We start from the raw sequence: 20,059 nt of genomic DNA, 5'->3' as shown, positions 1-20,059 counted from the left end.
GTTTATTCAAATGTTTCATATTCTTAAAATCTATCAAACATAAAGGTCACTAGTATTGCTCGAGCTAATATAGTGTTAGGTCAATTAAGATCAAATCAGTGAATCACTGCTTCTGTTTTTAAGACTGATCAAATTATTCCAAAAGTCCAAAGGGAAGAAATGTTGTTGCAATAAGACAAGAGTTTCTGATTGTTATGGTTTTTATTTAGAATTAATTAAAGAAGGATTATACGAACAACAATCTCGACAGATTCACAAGGGATAAAAAAGGATCCTCAGCTTCAGCGGATGTCTGTGGTCCTCCCGGGGTTAAGTTATTAACCAAAGATTAGAGCGCTGTCACAAAGAGAGAGAGAGGCTCGTTCAAGCTCATGACTATATGTTTAGTAACTTTTATGGAAAGCAAATTGAAAATAGGAAAAGTAAACCCAAGAGTTGTATCTCTTTTGGTCAGTTTGAGCTCCCGTAGTTTGACTGGATTATCAGGTACCGGGTTCATTTATACGAGGGCCCCCTTTGGACGAGCAATGAGCCGTGACCATGAAGGGAAAAAGTTAAAAAGAGGAAGGAGAAGATGAGAATGAAGATATGATTTGTTTGTTTAAAAAAAAAAAAAAAAAAGAGTCTTGATATCTGAGTGAGGAGGGTTGGTCGTTAAGTCCAGACTGGAGCAGATCCAGTAAAAACCAGTTAAAGATTCTCCCACAACTCCACTCTTCTGTGCAGCTCGACTCGCCTTGTCAGCCCACAGGAATTCCTCACAATAACTTCCCATTCACTCGGAAGAAAGGGATCTTTTTAACCTCATTAACTCAAATCCCCCTCACGGCGAATGGAACAAACAGCGCAGTGACCGTTTTGAGTCCAGAACACCATGAACTGGGAGCAGGAAGTGTTTCCTCTGCACCTGAGGCAGGACACTGAACGGCTCCAGGTAGCCTGATGAGCATGAGTGTACGGTCTCCATTTGTAGAAAGATCGTCGTTGTTGTTTCAAAAAGTTTTCAGGAACCCAAAAACACCATTGTCATGTACACAATCATCAAACCAAAATGCAATAAAAGGTTTCCATCTCGTGATGAAATCCTTGCCCAGTAAACCGTGCCTATAAGCATCAGAAATGATCGACATTTTAACAACAAACATTTTAATAGTTGTTTTCTTCTCCTCAAGGACTAAGTTATACTGTTTAAAAAACAGAAAAGGAAGTGTTGGCTGGAAGTCGTTTAATCTCTGGCTTCATTTGAATCATGAAGAAAATCAGACGATGCCTTAAAACAAACACAACCTCACATCGGAGAACTTAATAATGTAGACTGTTGTTGTCAGTACTAAAGAGTCGGACAGACGACCAAATGTTGAGTCACGCTCACCAGGACGATGTTTGTTGACACCTTAAGATTTAACGAAGAGGAGTCGAGTGTCGGTGTGAAAAGCACAAAAGAGCTGATAAGAAGCTGATTGTGATCTCATTAATGTGAAAGGTTGATGCCATGCAGCCGACACCCACGACCTCTGCTTCAGTCAGGCTGTGTCTTATACAGGAGGGCCGCCGCCACGACCACGCCAAGACAGTAAACACACACACACACACGCTCAGGCTGCAGACTCTGATGGTGTCGTGTGTGTGCGATGTCTCTGATGAGGAGATAAACACGTAAAGCGTAGCCTCGATCAGTTGTGTAATTTTAGAGTTTCAATTCAACACATTTTGTAACAAAAACTAACAAATCAGGCCGAGCGGTAAACCAGCAACTCCTTCTCTCTGAGTATCGTATTTATTGTGTTGGAAATGAAACCGTTTGTTGAGATGCCCTTTTTTTTTCAGCCCTGGGCCGCCATTACGTCGCTTTCTTCAAAGCCACCAGACTCCATCGATAAAAACAGCAATTTGACAAGGCAGAATACGAGAACTGCTGGTCTACCTCGACCTCAATGTGTTTTAAAGCAGTGGTTGTCAACTGGTGGGTTGGGACCCAAAAGTGGGTCGCTGTGCTGTTTTAAGTGGTTTGCAAACATGTGACTGGGGGAAGAAAAAAAAGTGTCAAAAACTCTATGAAGCGCTCTTAAAACATGTTGGTTTTGTTCCTTCACGTTTCGTACTACATTGGGTCTGAATTGCAATAAATCTGAAAAATATCAGAAATTTGGGTCACAATTTTCATCAAGGACTTGGTGGTGTGCTTAGACTAGACCAGTTGAGAACCAGTGTTTGAAAGGGTTAATTTGAATCCAACAAAGCATTTGGGTAACAAACAAACAAACGGATTGATTCAGAAGTAGACGAGCAGCTCCCGTGTTCCTGTAGCTTAAATCCCTCTTTTTGTCAGTGGAGTCGGGTGTGTTTGCAGAGAGAGATGTAACAGCTGTTTGTGGTTTTAAAAAAAAGCATCTTCCTCTGTCTCTGCAGGGATCCTTTCTGTAATGTTGTCAGACACTTGGAATAACAACGTGAGCCTGTCAGGGACAAAAAGAACGACTTTGAGAGGATGCACTTTGCAGCCATGACAGCCTGGTTCACTGCTGCGACTCCAGAACTGTTTGTACTTATGAAGACACCAAAAGATGTCCATATATGTGCAATCTGGGTAAAACACAAAGTTACTCTGAGCTTTATCGTCTATATTTGTTAAACATGCAGTTATCTGAGGGTGGGGGAGGGGGGAAGGGGGTGAGCAGAACAGACGTTTGGCCTCGTGCCTGGAACACATCAGCAGCTTCGGACATAAACTGTATATGTTACAGTTACTCAACGTTATCTCAGCATGAGAACTTCTGCCGTCAGCCGGTAGAAACGAGACAGCTGTTCAGTGCAGAGACGTCCCCACACACAGATGAAACCTCCTCCTCTTCAGGACCTGATCAGACCGCTGTTTCAAGCCGCCATACTTACACCTCTGTGTCGTTCAAATTCAATCTGAAAGCCATGGAGGCATGATGGGGGGACAAAGTCATCCCCCCTCTGTACTGTCTTCAGAGGTCGTAACAGAGGCAGTTTTAGCAGAGCCACCAGGAGGAGCAGCGCTGTGTGTGTGTGCACGTCTGACAGTGTGTGTATGTGAAGCTCCTGCTGTGCTTTCTCACCGCAGAAACACGATGTGGATTTAGACTGAGACAGCCATCGAGGGATAAAAGGCCCTTTTCAGACGTACTTCCTAACTAGGCACAGTTGCATCACATCTTAAATCAGTGATGGCGTAATATCAACACCTTGATATCAATGCGTAACGGTAATTTGCCGTATTTACGGTATCAACAAAAGAGCAGAAGAGAACAACAGGCGAAGATAACAAAGCAGCCAAACTATGTGCATGAAGATCGCCGGTCGCAGGATACAAACATCATCACCCCCATACTCTCGCTTGTGTTAAATATTCTTAATATTCCTCGCTGAGTTCTCACATCACCCTGATCTCACCCAGGAAATTTACTAAAAGGCTGGCAGGAAAAATTCTGGGTAAAGTTCGAGTAAAAAATTTGGTTGTTTGAATGTCGGGATTCAGGAATCTTTCAGGAGTTTGGTGCATGTGAGGAAGAAGGATGACCACTTGAGTTTGAAGGGGGGAGTCGTTGGCCGTTAGCTCGTTCTGCTCAGACAATAGACCCCCTGTGTGCTCTGCGGTTGAAGCTGGAGGGTCTTCATCTCTGCAGGCGTCTCCTCTAAAGTCAGAAAACCTGCTGGGAGCGTCCGGCCTCTCGCCCTCATGCTGCTGCTGTCATTCATGCGTCTCTCTGGAGGAAGTCTCTGCAGAGTCAGCCAAGCAAGACGCCGCTCCTCCTATTTCATCTCCTCTCTCATCTCTCGTATTTACTTCTCTTCCTGTTTGCAGCTCTGACCTTTGAAATCTGCTGCAGAATGCTTTTAAGATCTGTGACAGACCTGCATCTCCTCTGCTCGGGTCGACGATTACGCTTCTCTTTGTGGTAACATCATATGTTTGTTGTTTTTTATCTGCCGGGACCGTTTCTTTAAAAAAATAATCTGATGAGATTAAAGCCGTCAGATTGGATGAAATTCTGAGAGCAGGTTGTTCAAAAGAAAAAGAATACCTAAAAATCAGATAACATGGGGTAATCCAGTGTGTGTTTAAGCGTCTGAGAATAAGTTTAAGAGGACTTTGATTTCAGGATCCTCTTGATCCCAGCAGAGGTTTGATTCAAACTGGATTACAGATTACATCTTGCTCTTGAACTGTTGCGTCTCTATGTTGACGAGGTCGATTAATTACAGATGAGCGCTGTAAACGAAATCAAGAATTTTGTCTCCGTTAAAATTAATCCTGAATTTATACTGACGCATCTGTAGCCGTGTTCAGACCGCCGTTTCAGGCTGCGATGTTCGCCTTCATCTGAATGTCGCAGCGATGTAATGGGGGGACAAAGTGACCCCCCCTTCAGAGATCGTAACTAAGGCGTTACAGAGGAGAGATGGGATCAGCTGAGCCAGCCGGGGAGGGCAGCGCCGTGTGTGTGTATGAGTAATATAATCCCTCCAGCGAGGGTCTACCCGGGTCTCCTCCGAGTTGGATGTGCCCGGAAGACCGACCGAGAGTTCTTCCCTTTTTTTGTTATAATATGCAATAAAATTACTATTCCAACATCACTGGAGTTATTGCCAGTGATGGGCGGACTGGGATGTACATCTTAGTTGTATTTAGTTTGATGCCAACACATAATGGAAATTGCAATTAATGGGCTAACAGATTTAGCAATGCCGTCTTGGTTACTTAAACTTAAGAAGTACAAAACTATCTTCTATAGGATTTTTAAGTAAATTATATTGTTCCTTAAGTTAAGAAATTCTAAATAAGTTTCTTTGCATCTCTACAGTCTCTCGCGCTACAGTTGTGAAACCTCCGAACATATCAAACCGTATGCAGATGACACCTTATTTTACAGACAGAAATCTAAACATATATATATATTTTTGCATGTTTTTTATTGATTTGAATCTGAAGAACAGTTCGACGGAGACTTAAACATGTTATCAAACACTTTATGCTTTGAACAATGATGTCTTTATCTAGCTTTTTATTGACTCTGATGCATTCTTCTTCTTTTGTTATCTAATGGCGGTTAGCAAAAAGCTTTCAGACGCGGGACAGCCACCGTCTTCTTTCTGAGCGCTTGCCGTTTTTCTTTCTTTCTTTGACTCTAAACTCAGAAGTCAAATGAATTTTGCCTGTGCGTCCTTCCTCCTCTTGTGTGCAGGAACAGTCTGAAGTACAGTGGAGGTTTTGTGAGGTCTACGTGTTCCCTGCTGCATATTTGTGTAATAATACATGTTCTGTCTGAGGACCTGCAGCAGCAGCAGCAGCAGCAGCGGGGCTCTTGCATCACACATGTCCGACCCCTGAGATCATCGTTATCAGTGTGAGAACGTTCGGGGAGGAAACACCCTGAGCGCTGCCATCTGGTTTTGGAGGACAGATGTCTTGAATCTATACATTCCAGATGTGCCAACCCTGAGAGGACTCTCCGCTTCCTGCTGAGGACGACCGGAAGAAAAAAAAAACTCTGCAGCAGCAGCAGAAGCTTCAGCTGGAGACGAGCCAGAGGATTTAATGTTACAATCGGCTCGGCTGCGTTTCCAAAACTGACGTCACTTTAGATACAAGAGGGAAAAGCTTGAGGAGTATTTCTGTAGTTCTGATAATTACTGAGCAGGCACAGAGCAACAGGATGCCACTTACTTTGGGGGGCTGTTGGAGGCACTTAAAAGAGGGGGGTGGGTCCCTTATGGACTGAAGACTCAAGGCAACCAATTAAAGCTTCACTCTGTGGGAAAATCCCACAGAGGAGCCTGAACAATGACAGCTGTCAGTCCCACATTTTTTTCTGAAAAATCTACATCGACGATCCCAAAGATGAAAGAAAGATAGAGAGACTCCTCCTCACGGGAGGCAGAAAGTCAACTTTCATTATTGTTGTACCTCCGAAAAATTAGATGCTTGTATTAAAGAAGTAATATGTAACTGTGACCCCTAGTGTTTAAAATGTGTACTGCAGTTTAAATTCAAAACATTAGAGAGAGCTGTCTCCCCCCCCCTCCTCTCTAGAGTCCATGCTCACACAGGTCACCATGTGGTGGACTCTGAAGCTTCAGTGTTTATCCAGCTCTGCATGGGTCTGTAAACCTTTCTGTGTTCTAACCTCTCTCCATTTTTCAAAAGCATCTCCAATATTGATCCTAGTTTGAGCACGTTTCTGCTCGTGGAGCTTATTAGAAACATGCAGAGGCTTTTTAGGTCGGTTACAATCACTTCTATCTGAACCACTTCTCTTGACCGCTTCCATCGCTGCAACACCTGTTGGTTTGACCTGATAACTGCTCTCATATCTGGAAAACCGAGGGGCGTCCAAAACGGCCGTGTAGGGGGGGGTCGCCTTAAAACCGCCTACCTTCTCTGGTCCAAACAAATCCAGAGCATTCAGGAGCAGAATCTAAAGTTAGAAGGAGGACATACTGGCTGCTGCATTGTTGTCAGAGAAGCCAGCACTTCAACATAGCATGTTTCCTTAATGTCTGATCAGATAGTAAGGTCACTTTATCATTTCACTCACTACACATCTCACTGATTGGACCTTCAACCTGCATTGTGTAGATTTTGTGTTTGGAATGGTTCAGATCCAACTTCATATTTGTGCTACTTGTGATATCATTAAAAAGGTAACCAGCAGCTCCTGTGTTCTGTTTGGTAAAATCACAGTTTTTATCAATGGAGTGCGGTGTGTTTGTAGAGAGTGATGTAACAGCTTTTATTAAAAGTTCTCTCTCTGCAGGGATCCTTTCTGTAATGTTGTCAGAAACTGACAATCAAACTAATCTGTTGACCATTTTCAAATTGCTATTCCACACATGGGTTGCAATCAATTTAAAACCCATAAAGTGTCTACAGCACAGACCAAAGAATACTGAACACAACACTGAGCACTAGCTGTAGATCTTAGTCAGATCAGAAAGAACCTGATTTAAAAAGTTGCTGATTTAAGACTTTGTTTTACACAAGTTCTTGTGTAGCTGATTGTGTTTACATTTGATAACGTGTTGGTTTTATTAAAAATGAGGTTGCACAGAAGCCTATCGACCAAATCCACAGAAGGCTCATTTTATTAAACTTTCAGGCCCCTGTACTGTCTGGAAAGCGTGATATTGGGGTCGCTCTGTGGACCAAATTGTTAAGAGAGACCAAACAGCGTTGCAGCTTGTGGGGTAAAACCAACAGGACGGCGAGCCTCCGTATATTTCCTGTGCTGTGTGTGAACACAACCCGGGGTGAACGCTGTTTCACTGATTTATCCTCCAACAACAAATTTAATGTACACATCCGCTCAGAGTTACACAAGTCCCGCCTGCAGCGCCTGAAACCTTGGAGGTGACCGGAGCGAGACGTTCATCATGTCCCAACAGCTTCCTGTAGAGACCCCGAGTGCGCTGTGTGGTCTGCAGCCCTGTTGTTTTAACAGAGGAGGGGCAAATGGTGAAGTGACTGAGACAAAAGAGAGGAAACACTCGAGGTGTTGATGTTTCACCGTGTCCAGCAACTTGAGGAAATTACTTTTCAAAGTAAAGCGTTTTGCAGACTTTAGAGAGGATATAAATGTATTTCACCGTTTCCTACTTAGGGGTAACTACACAACAAATCGGAATTTAACATTTAATGCGTTGATTTCTTCCCCGCTCAGCTGAGAAGCGCTGTGAAGTTTGTCGTGGACAATCTAGCAAGTGGCGACCAATCGGTAACCTCCGGTGCTGAAAAATGTGGCCAATGCTGAAGTTTAAATGCCTGCAGTTCCTCGAGTGTCCACTAGAGGCTGGCTGCAGAAGCACAGGAAGTCACATGCACACCCATTCTAAAAAGCCTGTTTTTACAGCAGAGATGAACATGTTTACAGCCTGGTTCAAAAAACCAAATAGACCCGCCTCAGCTCCAGCTCTCAGCCTGTCGTTAGGTTGACTGAAAGTTAGACTGAGACAGCATTTCCAGCATGGAGACCGCCATCGATGGGACTCCAGCGCCCCCTGCAGGAACAGACGGGTGATGCCACTCAGACTTTGTACTTAAATATTTACAGTCCTTGCATCTGACATAGGCTCTGCAGGTGATCAGAGATAGAACCTGAATGCATGCCCTGTCTGCTATTTTTCTCTTTCAGCTCACATCGGCTGTTTGTCTGTAAACAGATACGACTTCACGATTATTGATCCCAGGAAAACCAATCGATTTTTTAAAAATCCCGATATTCGAGTGAATAAATTTTTTACCCCACACCTGGTCAATATATTCAACCCCCTCACTATTTTTTCATTGCATGTTCCTACACCTGAGAGCATAGGTGGCTGTGCACCCTGTTGGTCCTTCAGCTTACACTTCTGTTTGACTTCCAAGTCAGGGAACTGTGGAGCATGCTCAGAACGCCAGTTTGGATAATGATGTTTACATGAAGGAGTAAATCAACCCCCAACAGCATTATCAAGGTGTGTTAACTCACACTAGGCCATCCATACCGTGACCAAGCACGTTTGACCCCCACAGTCCAGTTGGTTTGACTAATGAGTTTTATCTTTAAGAAACTGGTCCAACATCAACGCAGAAACTTTTTATTTTCAACCCAGCTCTACATTTTCAGATATCAGCCGTCATATTGGTAATGTGAGAAGCTTCACATCAGGATCTGTGAGAAACGTCTCAGAATGAAACTCAAAGATGTGGCAGGATTAGTCTTTAAAGGGGCCACAGGATAAACCTTGTAGGGCCTCCATTGTCTGCAGACATGACCCCCCACCACCTTAAATCTCTGTACATGCACCCCCCCCCCCAACCTCCAGGTCACACAGACACCAACAGGACGTCAACGTTAAACTTTCTGCGTGGATCAGTCAGTTGGTACATATTCAAAGGTGCAGATACAAAATCATTTAAGTCTTAAAGTGGATTTGGTCACAGGAAAGCCCTACGAAACATGACCCACCTGAGGAGATAATCTACCCCCAGGTGGTCTTTGGGGGGAGGGGGGCTGAAGCCTGAGGCAGGTAGCTGCCCAAATTGCCCACTTTGTAAAGCGAAGTTACACAACAACTCTGACTCCTTACACCAACCAAAGATAATTAACCTTTATCTAAAAACAGGATCCCATCTTATTGGTCAGAGTTTAGAACCAAATGTGGACGCTCCAATCTGGATTAGCTGTCACATGACCTGAGGAATGCAGTGTGTGTGTGTGTGTGTGTGTGTGTGTCCGCCCGGTGAAAGGTCTTTAATTGACTCACATTCCAGCCTGTGTTCACTGATTCACAGAGAGTCAAACACCTCCAGACAAACAGTAAGCTCCGCCTCTTTTCTGACATAAGTGTGTCTAATGAGGAACTACAGGACAGATTTAAGGTTCTTCTACTTTCCCTCTGCTACTTCAATTTATACTCCTGCTCCTCTAACTTTATCCGACAGCTTGAAGTTGTTTTTAAAGTTAAAAAACTCTGCATGCAAAATAAAGCTGTCAAAGATTTCAAAACGATACTTTGAGACTTTTTGAAACCAAGAGTTTAGTTCAAGACGAGTAATGAGAGTCTACTGATCAAAAATGTAGGACTTATCTTGTTACCACAGACTATAAATATTAATGTACGAAGTCTGAGTGTTCCTGCAGGGGGCGCTGGAGTCCCATCGATGGCGGTCTCCATGCTGGAAATGCTGTCTCAGTCTAACTTTCAGTCAACCTAACGACAGGCTGAGAGCTGGAGCTGAGGCGGGTTTTAAACCTCCTGACAAACCGTTACACCGCGCCCACCTGTCAATCAGGTCAGCTACACGCCTTATTGTGAATAACTCTTATCCTTCATCAAATCAAAACTGATGAGTCATCAAAACATTCACCCCCCGTACAGTGTGTGTCCATCCAGACATGAGCTAATCACACCTATTTGGTTTTTTGAACCAGGCTGTAAACATGTTCATCTCTGCTGTAAAAACAGGCTTTTTAGAATGGGTGTGTATGTGACTTCCTGTGCTTCTGCAGCCAGCCTCTAGTGGACACTCCAGGAACTGCAGGATTTTACAATTCAGCATCGGCTTCATCTGAGTTTTTTTTTTTTAAGTGTGCTGGTCAGACTTACTGCAGTCAGAAGAACCCTGCAGGACTGATGTGGATCTGAAACCAAAGATGCAGACACGGCCGCAGGGCAAACAAAGAGAGCAGGGAAGAATCTGTTTTTTGTATATGTGCGAGGTGATTAAGAGCCAATAGAAAAGCTTATCAGGTGTAAACAAACACAAACAGAGAGAGAGAGAGGCTGACGAGATGATTCACTTATCAAACACACCAATCAGAGACATGCTCGCTGAATTTAAATTCAAGATGTTACAACATGAAAGAGCTCAAAAACAGAAAGAAGTCGACGAGTTCTGTTTACCACAAGAAGTGAAGCGTGAGAAGAAGTCAGAGAGCTCAAAGCAGAACGAGAGTCTCCTGAAGCACTAAGATCAGTTAATGCATCGGAATGACGTCACACCCGAGTTAACCACGTCTCATTGGCGAGTTGGCAACAAGTGAGACGGGAAACATGGACATCTGCAGGAGTACCTTTGTTTTGGTAATCGGTAAATGGACTTGAGCTTGTAGAGTTCTTTTCTCGTTTTCTGACTACTTCATCTTTCCACACTGGAGGACGCTGCTCGAACACGACAGACATCAGTGCACGCCATATTATTTGCATAAAGAGTCTGTCAACCCGGTGGCTATGGACGGCCAACTGATACATTGGTGCAGCGTTTTTTATTTTTTGTGCCTTTAATGGAGAGATAGGACAGTGGACAGAGCTGGAAATCAGGGAGAGAGAGAGTAGGGAACGACATGCGGTAAAGGAGCCACAGGTGGGATTACTGCTTGGAGGACCATACATGGGGCGCGCGCACAATCCACTGCGCCACCAGCGCCCTGTGCAGCGTATTTTAAAGGAAAAATCAAGACACCTGACAAGTTAAAGTTTGAAGGCGAAAAGTAAAACAAATGTTTGCCTCTGTGAGTTAGACTGAGGACACATCAGAGTGTATTACTTGAACACAACCCCCCAAATATTCAACACTTCAGATACTTCACCACTTCATTGGCTGTATTGTTTTTTCTAAAACGCTTGCTTTTTGAATGAGGCTCCGTGGACTATCTCTAGTTCACTACAGGCAAGCACGGCGCTACACTGGGGCTAGGGGGCGCTATAGCCCCATCACAAATCTGTCTAGTCCCTGTTAAGCCTCCTCACAAATATCTGCTTTTGTTTGGAAAAAAAGGAACTTAAAGGTAACTATGAATTCATGAAAATCGACTGATCAAAGCACCCCAACATATCAGTCACCTGGAGAAAAAGAACTCCTGTTCCCGTCCCTGACTACAGGAGAACCTAAATGCTGATTCAGAAAAACACACGACTACTTCAAGTTGAGAAAAAATGCAAAAGTGATGAATCTTCTCTGTGTGTTGGCCTAATGGAGCCATGAGTATTTGCTTTGCCTCTAATCACAGTGAAGGAGGTGTCACTGGAGTGACTGGAGAGAAAACCTGATCAGGTGTGAACAAACAAACAGAAACAAACACAGTGAGTGAATGTGGATCCTGAACAGACCAATCAGACCACCTGGATCAATAATCACAAAGAGATCGTCACAAAAAGCACCGTGAGCGAGAAAAGGAATGAAGACGACAAAGTTACCAAAACATTCGATTTACACGACTTGACTCGACGCCACATTCCCATCAAACAAAGACAAATGTTTCTGAAACGTTAGAGCAGAAGTTCCCAACCTTTGTTTGACCTCTGACCCCACTCAGGGGAGCCCAGACGTCCCAAGCACAAACAGCTCTGTTATACAACTATTATTTCATCAATCATGGGATTGTTTTTTCTACTGTGTTGCAGTGTAAATATTCATGTTAGACCGCAGTTTCATGTATCAGAGGCAGAAAAGCCAGGATGAGATTTTACTTTTCTCAGTACAGCCAGGTGAGCGTGGAAATAAAAGGTCACATATTCTGTAAAACATACTTCCCCATGTTCCTCTAACTCTAACATGTGTCCCTAGTCTGTCTACAAACCCCCCAATGATGAGAAAAGTCCATCCTCTCCGTCTTCTGCCTGCTCCACTTTTCAGAAAATGTGTGCTCAAACAGGTCGTTTAGAGATTTTGCCTTCATGACATCACAAAGGGCAGCAGCCCCTCCCCCAGGTGGGTGACACTCCCACAGCTAGGTGTTTGTTCGTAAACAACAGGGCATAGCAACACCTGAGAGTTGAAATTGTTTATCAAGGTAAGCACATAACATTTAAAGTATAGGGTCCGACCGATATGGGAGATTTTGGGGGTTTCGATACTGATATCGATAAAAAAAATTAGATACCGATATGACGGCCGATATCTTTCTTAGAGCTATCTTCGCCTGTAGCAATAGATGTAGATAAACACATTTATTGAGTTGATCCCTCAGTTATCAAACACTTGTGGAAAAGATTTATAATGAAGACAAGATGGTCACTCAGGTGGAAAGAAACTGCATGTACATGCATCACCGCTCAACACTCTGGAGGGCAATAATGTAATCCATATAGCGCCCTCTGCTGGTGAAACAGAACTACTAGTGTAATACAATGAAACTCAATGAAATGCTATTTAACTGGTGATTAAATCTCGTAAATCTCGTAATCTCGGAGATCAAATTAAGCAATAACGATAGTGACGCTATGTGCTAATATTGGCTGATATTATCGGCTGGCTGATTAATCGGTCGGGCTCAAATTTAAAGAGTGATGTTTTAATTTTAATCATCAAGAGGCTGCTCTAAAAGTCAAGTGATGGTTTTATAAGCTTTGTGTTGCAATATAAAGAGTAAAGTTTTACAAAGATTTGTGAGCCCTAAAGAGCCACTGAGAAACATCTTTACACGTTTATTTAATGGTCGTTGTTACTAACTGATGGAAAAACTTACATTAAAGGTGCACTATTTAGTTTTGGTAGAGAATATGAAAGTCGGAGAAGTGTAAAGATTCTGTGGTATGTTCATTACTTTATACACAAACTGTCCTCAGAGGACAATGTGGTCCCTGTAACACTGTTTGAAGATAAAATGCTATGTGAGAAGTTATGATGGGGGGCCCGCAACAGTGAAACCGTCACTCTCTGGTAGTTTCTTTTTAAACTCCAAACAGCGTCCAGGGACACATTTTTCCTTTGAACAAAGTCTGTGTATTCAGTTCACAAAATATAGCAAAGAATTATTTCACTTCTCCAGCTTTCAAATTTCACTATCAAATCTCACCTTTAATCTACATAGAGCACCTTTAAACATCTGGAGAGAAATAAATGAGGAGCCTCGTTTGTATTTCAGTCATTTTAAGTTGGTTTGCTTTATCTTCTGAATTAATGAGTTCATGCATTTTTTCTGTCTTGAAACTCTGAGCCACGCAGAATCAAAGTGTCCGATAAATTTATTTATTCACTTTGTTATTTTATTTTTTTGCAGCCAAAGCCAGCTTCAGTTTGTACTCATTTTACCTAAGGTCTAAATGGATTCTTTTACACCTTTTCTAACTTTTATGAATGAACTTCATGTCCTTTTAACCTACAGTAAACATGCTTTAAGCTGGGTTTCAAACTCACGTAAACTTTGTCGAAGGTTTCTCCGAAGAAGAAGAGGGTCCCGTTGAGGGGCAGCTCGGCGGTGGAGTCCGAGCCGGGGGGCAGCAGCTGGTCTCCGGCTTCTTCTCCGAACTCGAACAGCTCCTCCAGCTCCAGAGCCCGGGTCGGAAGAACTCCGAGGCTCAGCAGCTGCAGGCACGACCAGACCCACAGCCAGCTCCGGGACCGGGGGCTCATTTTTTTCCGTGGGGCTCCGCGGAGAAGTAGGACCAACAGCGGGGATCTCCAGTGAAGGACGCCGGGGAGGAGGTGAGGGCAGCCGGATACAGCGGTGCACAGCGGCGGAGTGAAGGAGAGAGTGAGGAGGGGGGGGAGGATGAATGGATGGAGGAGCAGCGGGAGGTACGGCGCAAAGAGAGAGGGAGGGGGACGGGGGTGTGACTTCCGGTAATAAGTTTCAAAATAAAGTGGAGTTGTTCTCCAAACTGAGCTTTTAATTGTTGAATGCTTCATTCTGATTAGCCAGTTACCCATAGCAACGGTCCGCTCTCGTCAAGAGAGGAAAGTCAAGCTGTTGCTAGGGACGCAGCTGATTAACTTTAATCATATCAATCCGCGGAAAGAAGTCCGGCTCGGTTTACGGTGGGAAAAGGAGCACTTAGAGATTAACAATGGAGGGAAAAGGGTCAAAAGATGCCAAAAAAAAAACTGTAAGCAATGACAGAGAAATATGTTAGCTACCTTGCAGTGGCGATTCTAGAGTTTGTTGGGGCCCTAGAGGCACAAGTTCATTGGGGGCCCCTCAACCCACCTTCATCACCTTTATGTCTGACAGTGTCCCGACACTTCATCCTCTTCCTCCCAGACAGATAATTCCTTTTCCATTTTCCCTCAGTGACTTTCATTGACAAAGGTTGGTTTTCAAAGGAGAGGGAGTGCTGTCAGATGGGGCCCCCTTTAGGGAGGTATTCTACTGTCATTGCGAAATTTGCACATTTTGAGCCACTGCTGTGGTTCAAAGTTTGTCGGCCCTCGGTTGCCCCCTACTGGCCTGGGGCGTTGTTTGTTGGCAAGCAGCATATCTGGCTCTCTAACTGCGGTTTCAAACTGACTATTTGTTTAGCAGAATGAATACATTTAAAAAAAATAAATTAGTGATTCGTTATTTAAGTTGTTTATCGATATTTGGTTTATAGTGAAATTTTCTTTCAGGTGTGAAATTTACAATTGCTGTGCACCCAATCAGAGAGGAGCTCTAGAATCAGTGCCAAGTTTCATTTTCTAAATAAAAAAAGGCCATCTTATGTTCAATCGATCAAACATTATTTGTATAGCACTAATTCAGAACAAATATTATCTCAACACGCTTTAAGAAAAGCAGGTAAAAGACCAAACTCTTTATCATATTATTTTACAAAAGTAAAATGGGATAGGGGGAATGGGATAATATGCAGGAAGGATTTCTCCTTTGTATTCGTCCTGTTCCTGTTCACACTTCCTCCCCGCTGAGGTGGAGGTCGAAGCAGGCCGTGCATGAATGAGGACGGCGGTGGTTGTGGGGACGACACAGTCCGACATAGGGGGGCTGGGCGTCAGGGATTTCAGGTGGTAGGTGATGTTGGCACCTCTCCTAAAGTAAGGCAGGTTAATTTCATAGACTGAGCTGAATAATGCCTGAGATCAAAAACAGAAGTTTTATGGTACTTAAACTTCCACATAATATTTATTTTAGCCATCAGCACCTGATACAGATGAGTTCACTTCACACATGTTCAGTTATCATCACTTTATCACACTCAGACAAACTAAATCAAGTTTGAAATTATGTTCTCTGATTCTTTTTTCTGGTTTGTTCAGTCACAGTTAAACATGTTGAGTCTAGACGCTGTTGCCACCTAGTGGACATAGAGTCTAACTACAAGACCAGCTCCTCTCTGCTCCCTTTCTTAAAAAAGGTTGACTTCCTTGTTTCAGATTTCTTTTTCTCTATTCCTCCATCCCTCCCTCTTGTCACTTTCTAGTAAAGTCAAGATAATTTGTAAAGCACGTTTAAAACAGCCTCAGCTGACCAAAAAATGTTATGTCCCGATGTTTTGATGTTTGTGACAAACATGTTTGTGTGAGTTGAAAATAACATCTTACTTCTAAAGCTTAATCAGAAAGGTTAAAACAAAGGAAAGGTCTGTTTTAATTCTGTGTTGAAGAATCTGAATACTCCCTTTTCTCCGCTGCTTAATTTAGTGTGTAATTCATCATCATGACGTGTATGCTCGGAGTCGCTCTGAATAAGAACATGAGGAGTTCAGTGGGTTCAAAAGCTGCAGACTCAGAACAAGAAGAAGAAGAAAAAGTTCCCTGAATCCTGTCTGAGTTTACAATATTAATGCTCTGTCGGGACGCATTTAGTCCTCACAATGCAGCAAAGAAGCTCATAGGAAGAATTGTGAATTCTTTTAAATATCAAGCTGTGGTGTTGTAGTCAAGACAACACTAACCGATACCAAGACATACCTGAGACCAGAGCGCGCTGAGACCGAGACAAGACCAAGAAATTTAGGGATCGAGACCGAGTCAAGACCAAGACTAAGACCATAAATATCTCTGAAAAATCATCCTCTTGTGTTCAGGGGGCGTGTCACTCACTTAGACCGTAACACCGAGAAGGTTGCGGCCGTAACCGGAGGATAAAAATCAAACTACATATCCCAAGGAAAAACTTGTGCACACTCTCTAACTTGCAATGTTGCAACTTGTAAACTGAGCACGCTTCATGATCACATAAAGCCATGCATGTGTTGTTTTACGACGTTATGTACAAGAGGTAACCGTGCTCAGTTAGTCCTGGAGCAGTGTGAGTACTTTTCAGACCAGCGGGGACAACTGGGCCTTGTGTGAGTGTGCCGTAAGACAGCGTACAAGACTTTGCATGCAATCTTTGAACATCTTCGTTTTTGAGTCCTTAAAGAATCCAGCTAAGAAGATTTATATGTTTTGTGTTAGCTACATTTCATTTCATGCTAGTGATCTTTATTATGCTGGTATCTTCACACTGCATGTAAATTTACCTGAAATGAGCGTGATCTAGAAACACAGTTAAGCAGTGAGTACAGTATGTTATTCTTCTTTTCTCTAGTCCCTCAATTAAACAACTTTTATACACAAGGGGAGTCAGCCGGCCGTCCAGGCGATGTAAACAAACTGAAGATAGGACTCTGAAAACTCTGAAAACATCACAGACAGTGGGACTCGGGTGTTACACCCATTGTAGACAGTCATGACTCACAGAAACTATCTGAATGATGAACAGAGGGTACCACAAAGTAGAAATGAAATGTTTCAATCTAATCCTACCAGTAAAGAGTCTCACATATCTATCTTTAATTCTCAGGGAACTCAACATTCATAATAAATATCATCAAGTGGACTCTGCTGCTCTTGATGTTGATTTCTCTGTTTCTCCTGACTCTGTGGACGAGGTAAACACCATACAAATTCATCCGTCAGCACACATCTCTTTTATTTTCTTCTTAAAACTTATTTTGTTCATGTTAATTTTCAGATTTGTTGTTTTCTGATAAATCCATCTACAGAGAGAGAGAGAGAGAGAGAGAGAGAGAGAGAGAGAGAGAGAGATACAGAGATACAGAGAGAGAGAGAGAGAGAGAGAGAGACCTTACTAATCAATCTTTTCCTACATCACTGTAAAACCTGATGAAACATATTTCTGATCAAATCTTATGGTCTGTCATCAGGTGGATGTTGTGTATGAGAACGTGTCAGCCGTCACTGCAGCACAGACAGAAGACACAGAGGAGCAGGAACACATGCTGTGAAGTCCAGTCAGGTTAGAGCCTCCTGCTCTGAATCAAACAGGCCCACTTCACATTCAGAGTCACAGTTACAACTATAACTTTAGTTTGATGTGATTTTCTCCAGATGCAGTTGAACCAGATGCAGGACTCACTGTGGAGAGCGAGGCTGTGGAGGATGTGGGGGAAGTGGAAACATTGACCTTCAGCAGCAGGAAGTTAACAACAGCATGGAGCAGAGAGTTTAGGAGATGGTTTTCTTTTATTTAGCAGCTTATACATATGTATTTATTCATCATTTCTTTAACTAAACAAGCGTCTTTATTCCTGAAAATGTTCTTTTGTTCTGAAAGGAGCTCTCCAGTCACCTTTCAGTCTGCTCTGTGACATTTTCTCTCTTAAAGTTTTTGTAAATATTGGTTTAACTTGTGTGAATAATATTCGACTGGATGATGTAGGTCTGATTATGAGTCACTCATCAGGATGTGATCACTTTAAAAGTCTGTGTCTGGATCAGGTTGATTTATTCCGACTGCTGTGCCTGTCAGCCAGGGATTGTGTGTTGTTGTGTTTAGTTACATTCGTTTTGAGTTGATCTTTGTTTAATCTCTTTGGTAAGGTGTATAGTGTGTTTTACTGGGTCAATTTGTGGTTTGTTGTTCGCCCCAAAGGGCCGCTGTGCTTTGGTCAAAATATAACATGAATCAAGCATCAGAGGAGGTTTGTGACCCTGTATAAACCAGCTCTCTCTGAATGCTCTGTTTTGGTGTGTGTGTCTCTTTAAATGCAATGACCCCCCCGCCCCCTGAGTTTTCCCCGTAGACACCACTCCTCTGTAGTGAGAATAAAAATGGCCGACCTGCTCAAAAGTTTTGTTCTAGTCTGGGGTGGAGTCCATGGGTGGAGATATCAGGGGAGGGGATTTATTTGTTTTATCAGAATCCCACTGTGACATCACAAGGAGAGCACATTTGAAACGGAGCATTTTTTCTGAGTTGTAAGACTTATGCAGACCACAAACAAAGGACTGGATGGGTTTATTTCACATTTTGTGGGTCAGTAGACTCTCAGGTTACCCAAACATGTTCAAAAACACTGTAGAAGTGTATTTTTAATGATATGTCTCCTTTAAAGTGAGGAAACGCTTGTTTGGTAATGATATTAAGTAATGTGACGACTTTTACAATAACACATATGCATATAAATATAACATCATTTGAGATCTGATGCTGAGTTCACTGAGGACAGGGAGCTCAGGGCAGGCGGACCTGCTCACAGAAGAAAGGGAGGCAATAACAAAGTCATTCAGTTGTCCAGTTTCTGATGGATTCATCCTGTGTTGTATTTAATCATTACGACGATGTGGTATTCAGATTGAGGAGTAATGTATCAGTTTATCAGAGGCGGGGAAAACCTAACCATTGGATTATGAATATGAGGGACGATATTAATGCTCATGTTAAAACAGGAAGTTGGGATTTGGTTGGAGAAGAGTGTTAATAGGATCCACCACGGGGAGGAAAATCATAATGATATGAAAATGTATTTGTGTGTGTATTATTCAGTTCTGGACTCTGCAGACCTCAGTACTCACTGATGAACTATTTGTTCAATAAATATTCTTGCAACAAAAGAAGGTCATCTCTTAAAAGTCATTGAAGATACGACATGCTAATACATACTATAAACAAACAGGAAGAAACACAATAAAATAGGCCAGTCAGCGTTGAAGCTTATTTAGAGCATCAATAGCTGCGCGCGGTGCTGTCGCAGCAGAGCACATGCCATAGCAGATCCAAATATAGTTCCAGTACTAACTAGACTCTCACTGACGCTCACAGTACAGCACTCAACACACAACTGGTGATTCAGGCAGGGCAGTTAACAACAAACATTTAACTCTTAACACAACTTTCCACAAAGCAGTCTGGTCCGGTTCAGTTCGGTTTGGAACGGTACCCATTTAATGCCGTTTCCACCGTCAAAAGTTAGAAATAGTACCAAAGGGATCCGTACCGTCCTACTTTTTTGGTACCCTTCCGTTGGGGTGCCAAGGGTAGCAAACCGATCCTAATGGGTCCCTTGTTTAGTGTGTCCCTGTTATCCTTGAACGTTTAACTTAATTAATAGTGGGCTATACTGTGTTGGGCTGCTATGATGTCACACTGTTACATAGCTGATGCGGCTATCTCCATCTGGCTTACACTCCGTTTACATAATAAGGGTACAGTTGGCTGTGGAAACGCAAGCAAGTTCAGAGTTTACCGAACCGAACTGTACTGAACTGTACTGAACTAAACCGGGACTCTTCGGAGTAATTTGGTGTTCAACGTAAAGAAGGAAGTTTCATCCCCTAAACAGCTGAAATGACAGAACTATTGAGGACTATTGATCAGTGATAAAACATTTGATCTGTAGCCCAGCATCCAAATTTGACGACCTTGACTTTACGCAGACTGTTTTCAGCGGTGAGTAGATATGTGAATGCTGCTTCTGATGGACCATATTCTCACGGAGGTCACGCTCAGGGTGGGACGATTGAGCAGCGTTCAGTGAAGTCGGTGTCAAATTGCTAAATGGGCAAAAAGACTTTATTTTGAAAGGTCACATTAATTTGAACAAATCC

The 20,059-nt window shown here is 42.9% G+C and overlaps 1 protein-coding gene across 1 annotated transcript in view; it reads right to left on the bottom strand.

The window, feature by feature from the left end:
- LOC110000660 (nidogen-1-like) overlaps positions 1 to 13,990 on the bottom strand; it is a 38,085-nt gene extending 24,095 nt beyond the window's left edge. Inside the window, exon 1 of the mRNA XM_020655997.3 lies at positions 13,646 to 13,990. Coding sequence (XP_020511653.1) covers positions 13,646 to 13,861 — 216 coding nt within the window. The 5' untranslated portion in view covers positions 13,862 to 13,990. The remainder of the gene's footprint in view (positions 1 to 13,645) is intronic.
- Positions 13,991 to 20,059: the final 6,069 nt, after the last annotated feature.

The sequence above is a fragment of the Labrus bergylta genome, chromosome 1, assembly GCF_963930695.1.
Source record: "Labrus bergylta chromosome 1, fLabBer1.1, whole genome shotgun sequence".
NCBI classification, from domain to species: domain Eukaryota; kingdom Metazoa; phylum Chordata; class Actinopteri; order Labriformes; family Labridae; genus Labrus; species Labrus bergylta.
Note: the sequence above shows the minus strand (reverse complement) of the source record. Positions and strands in the feature narration are given on the sequence as shown.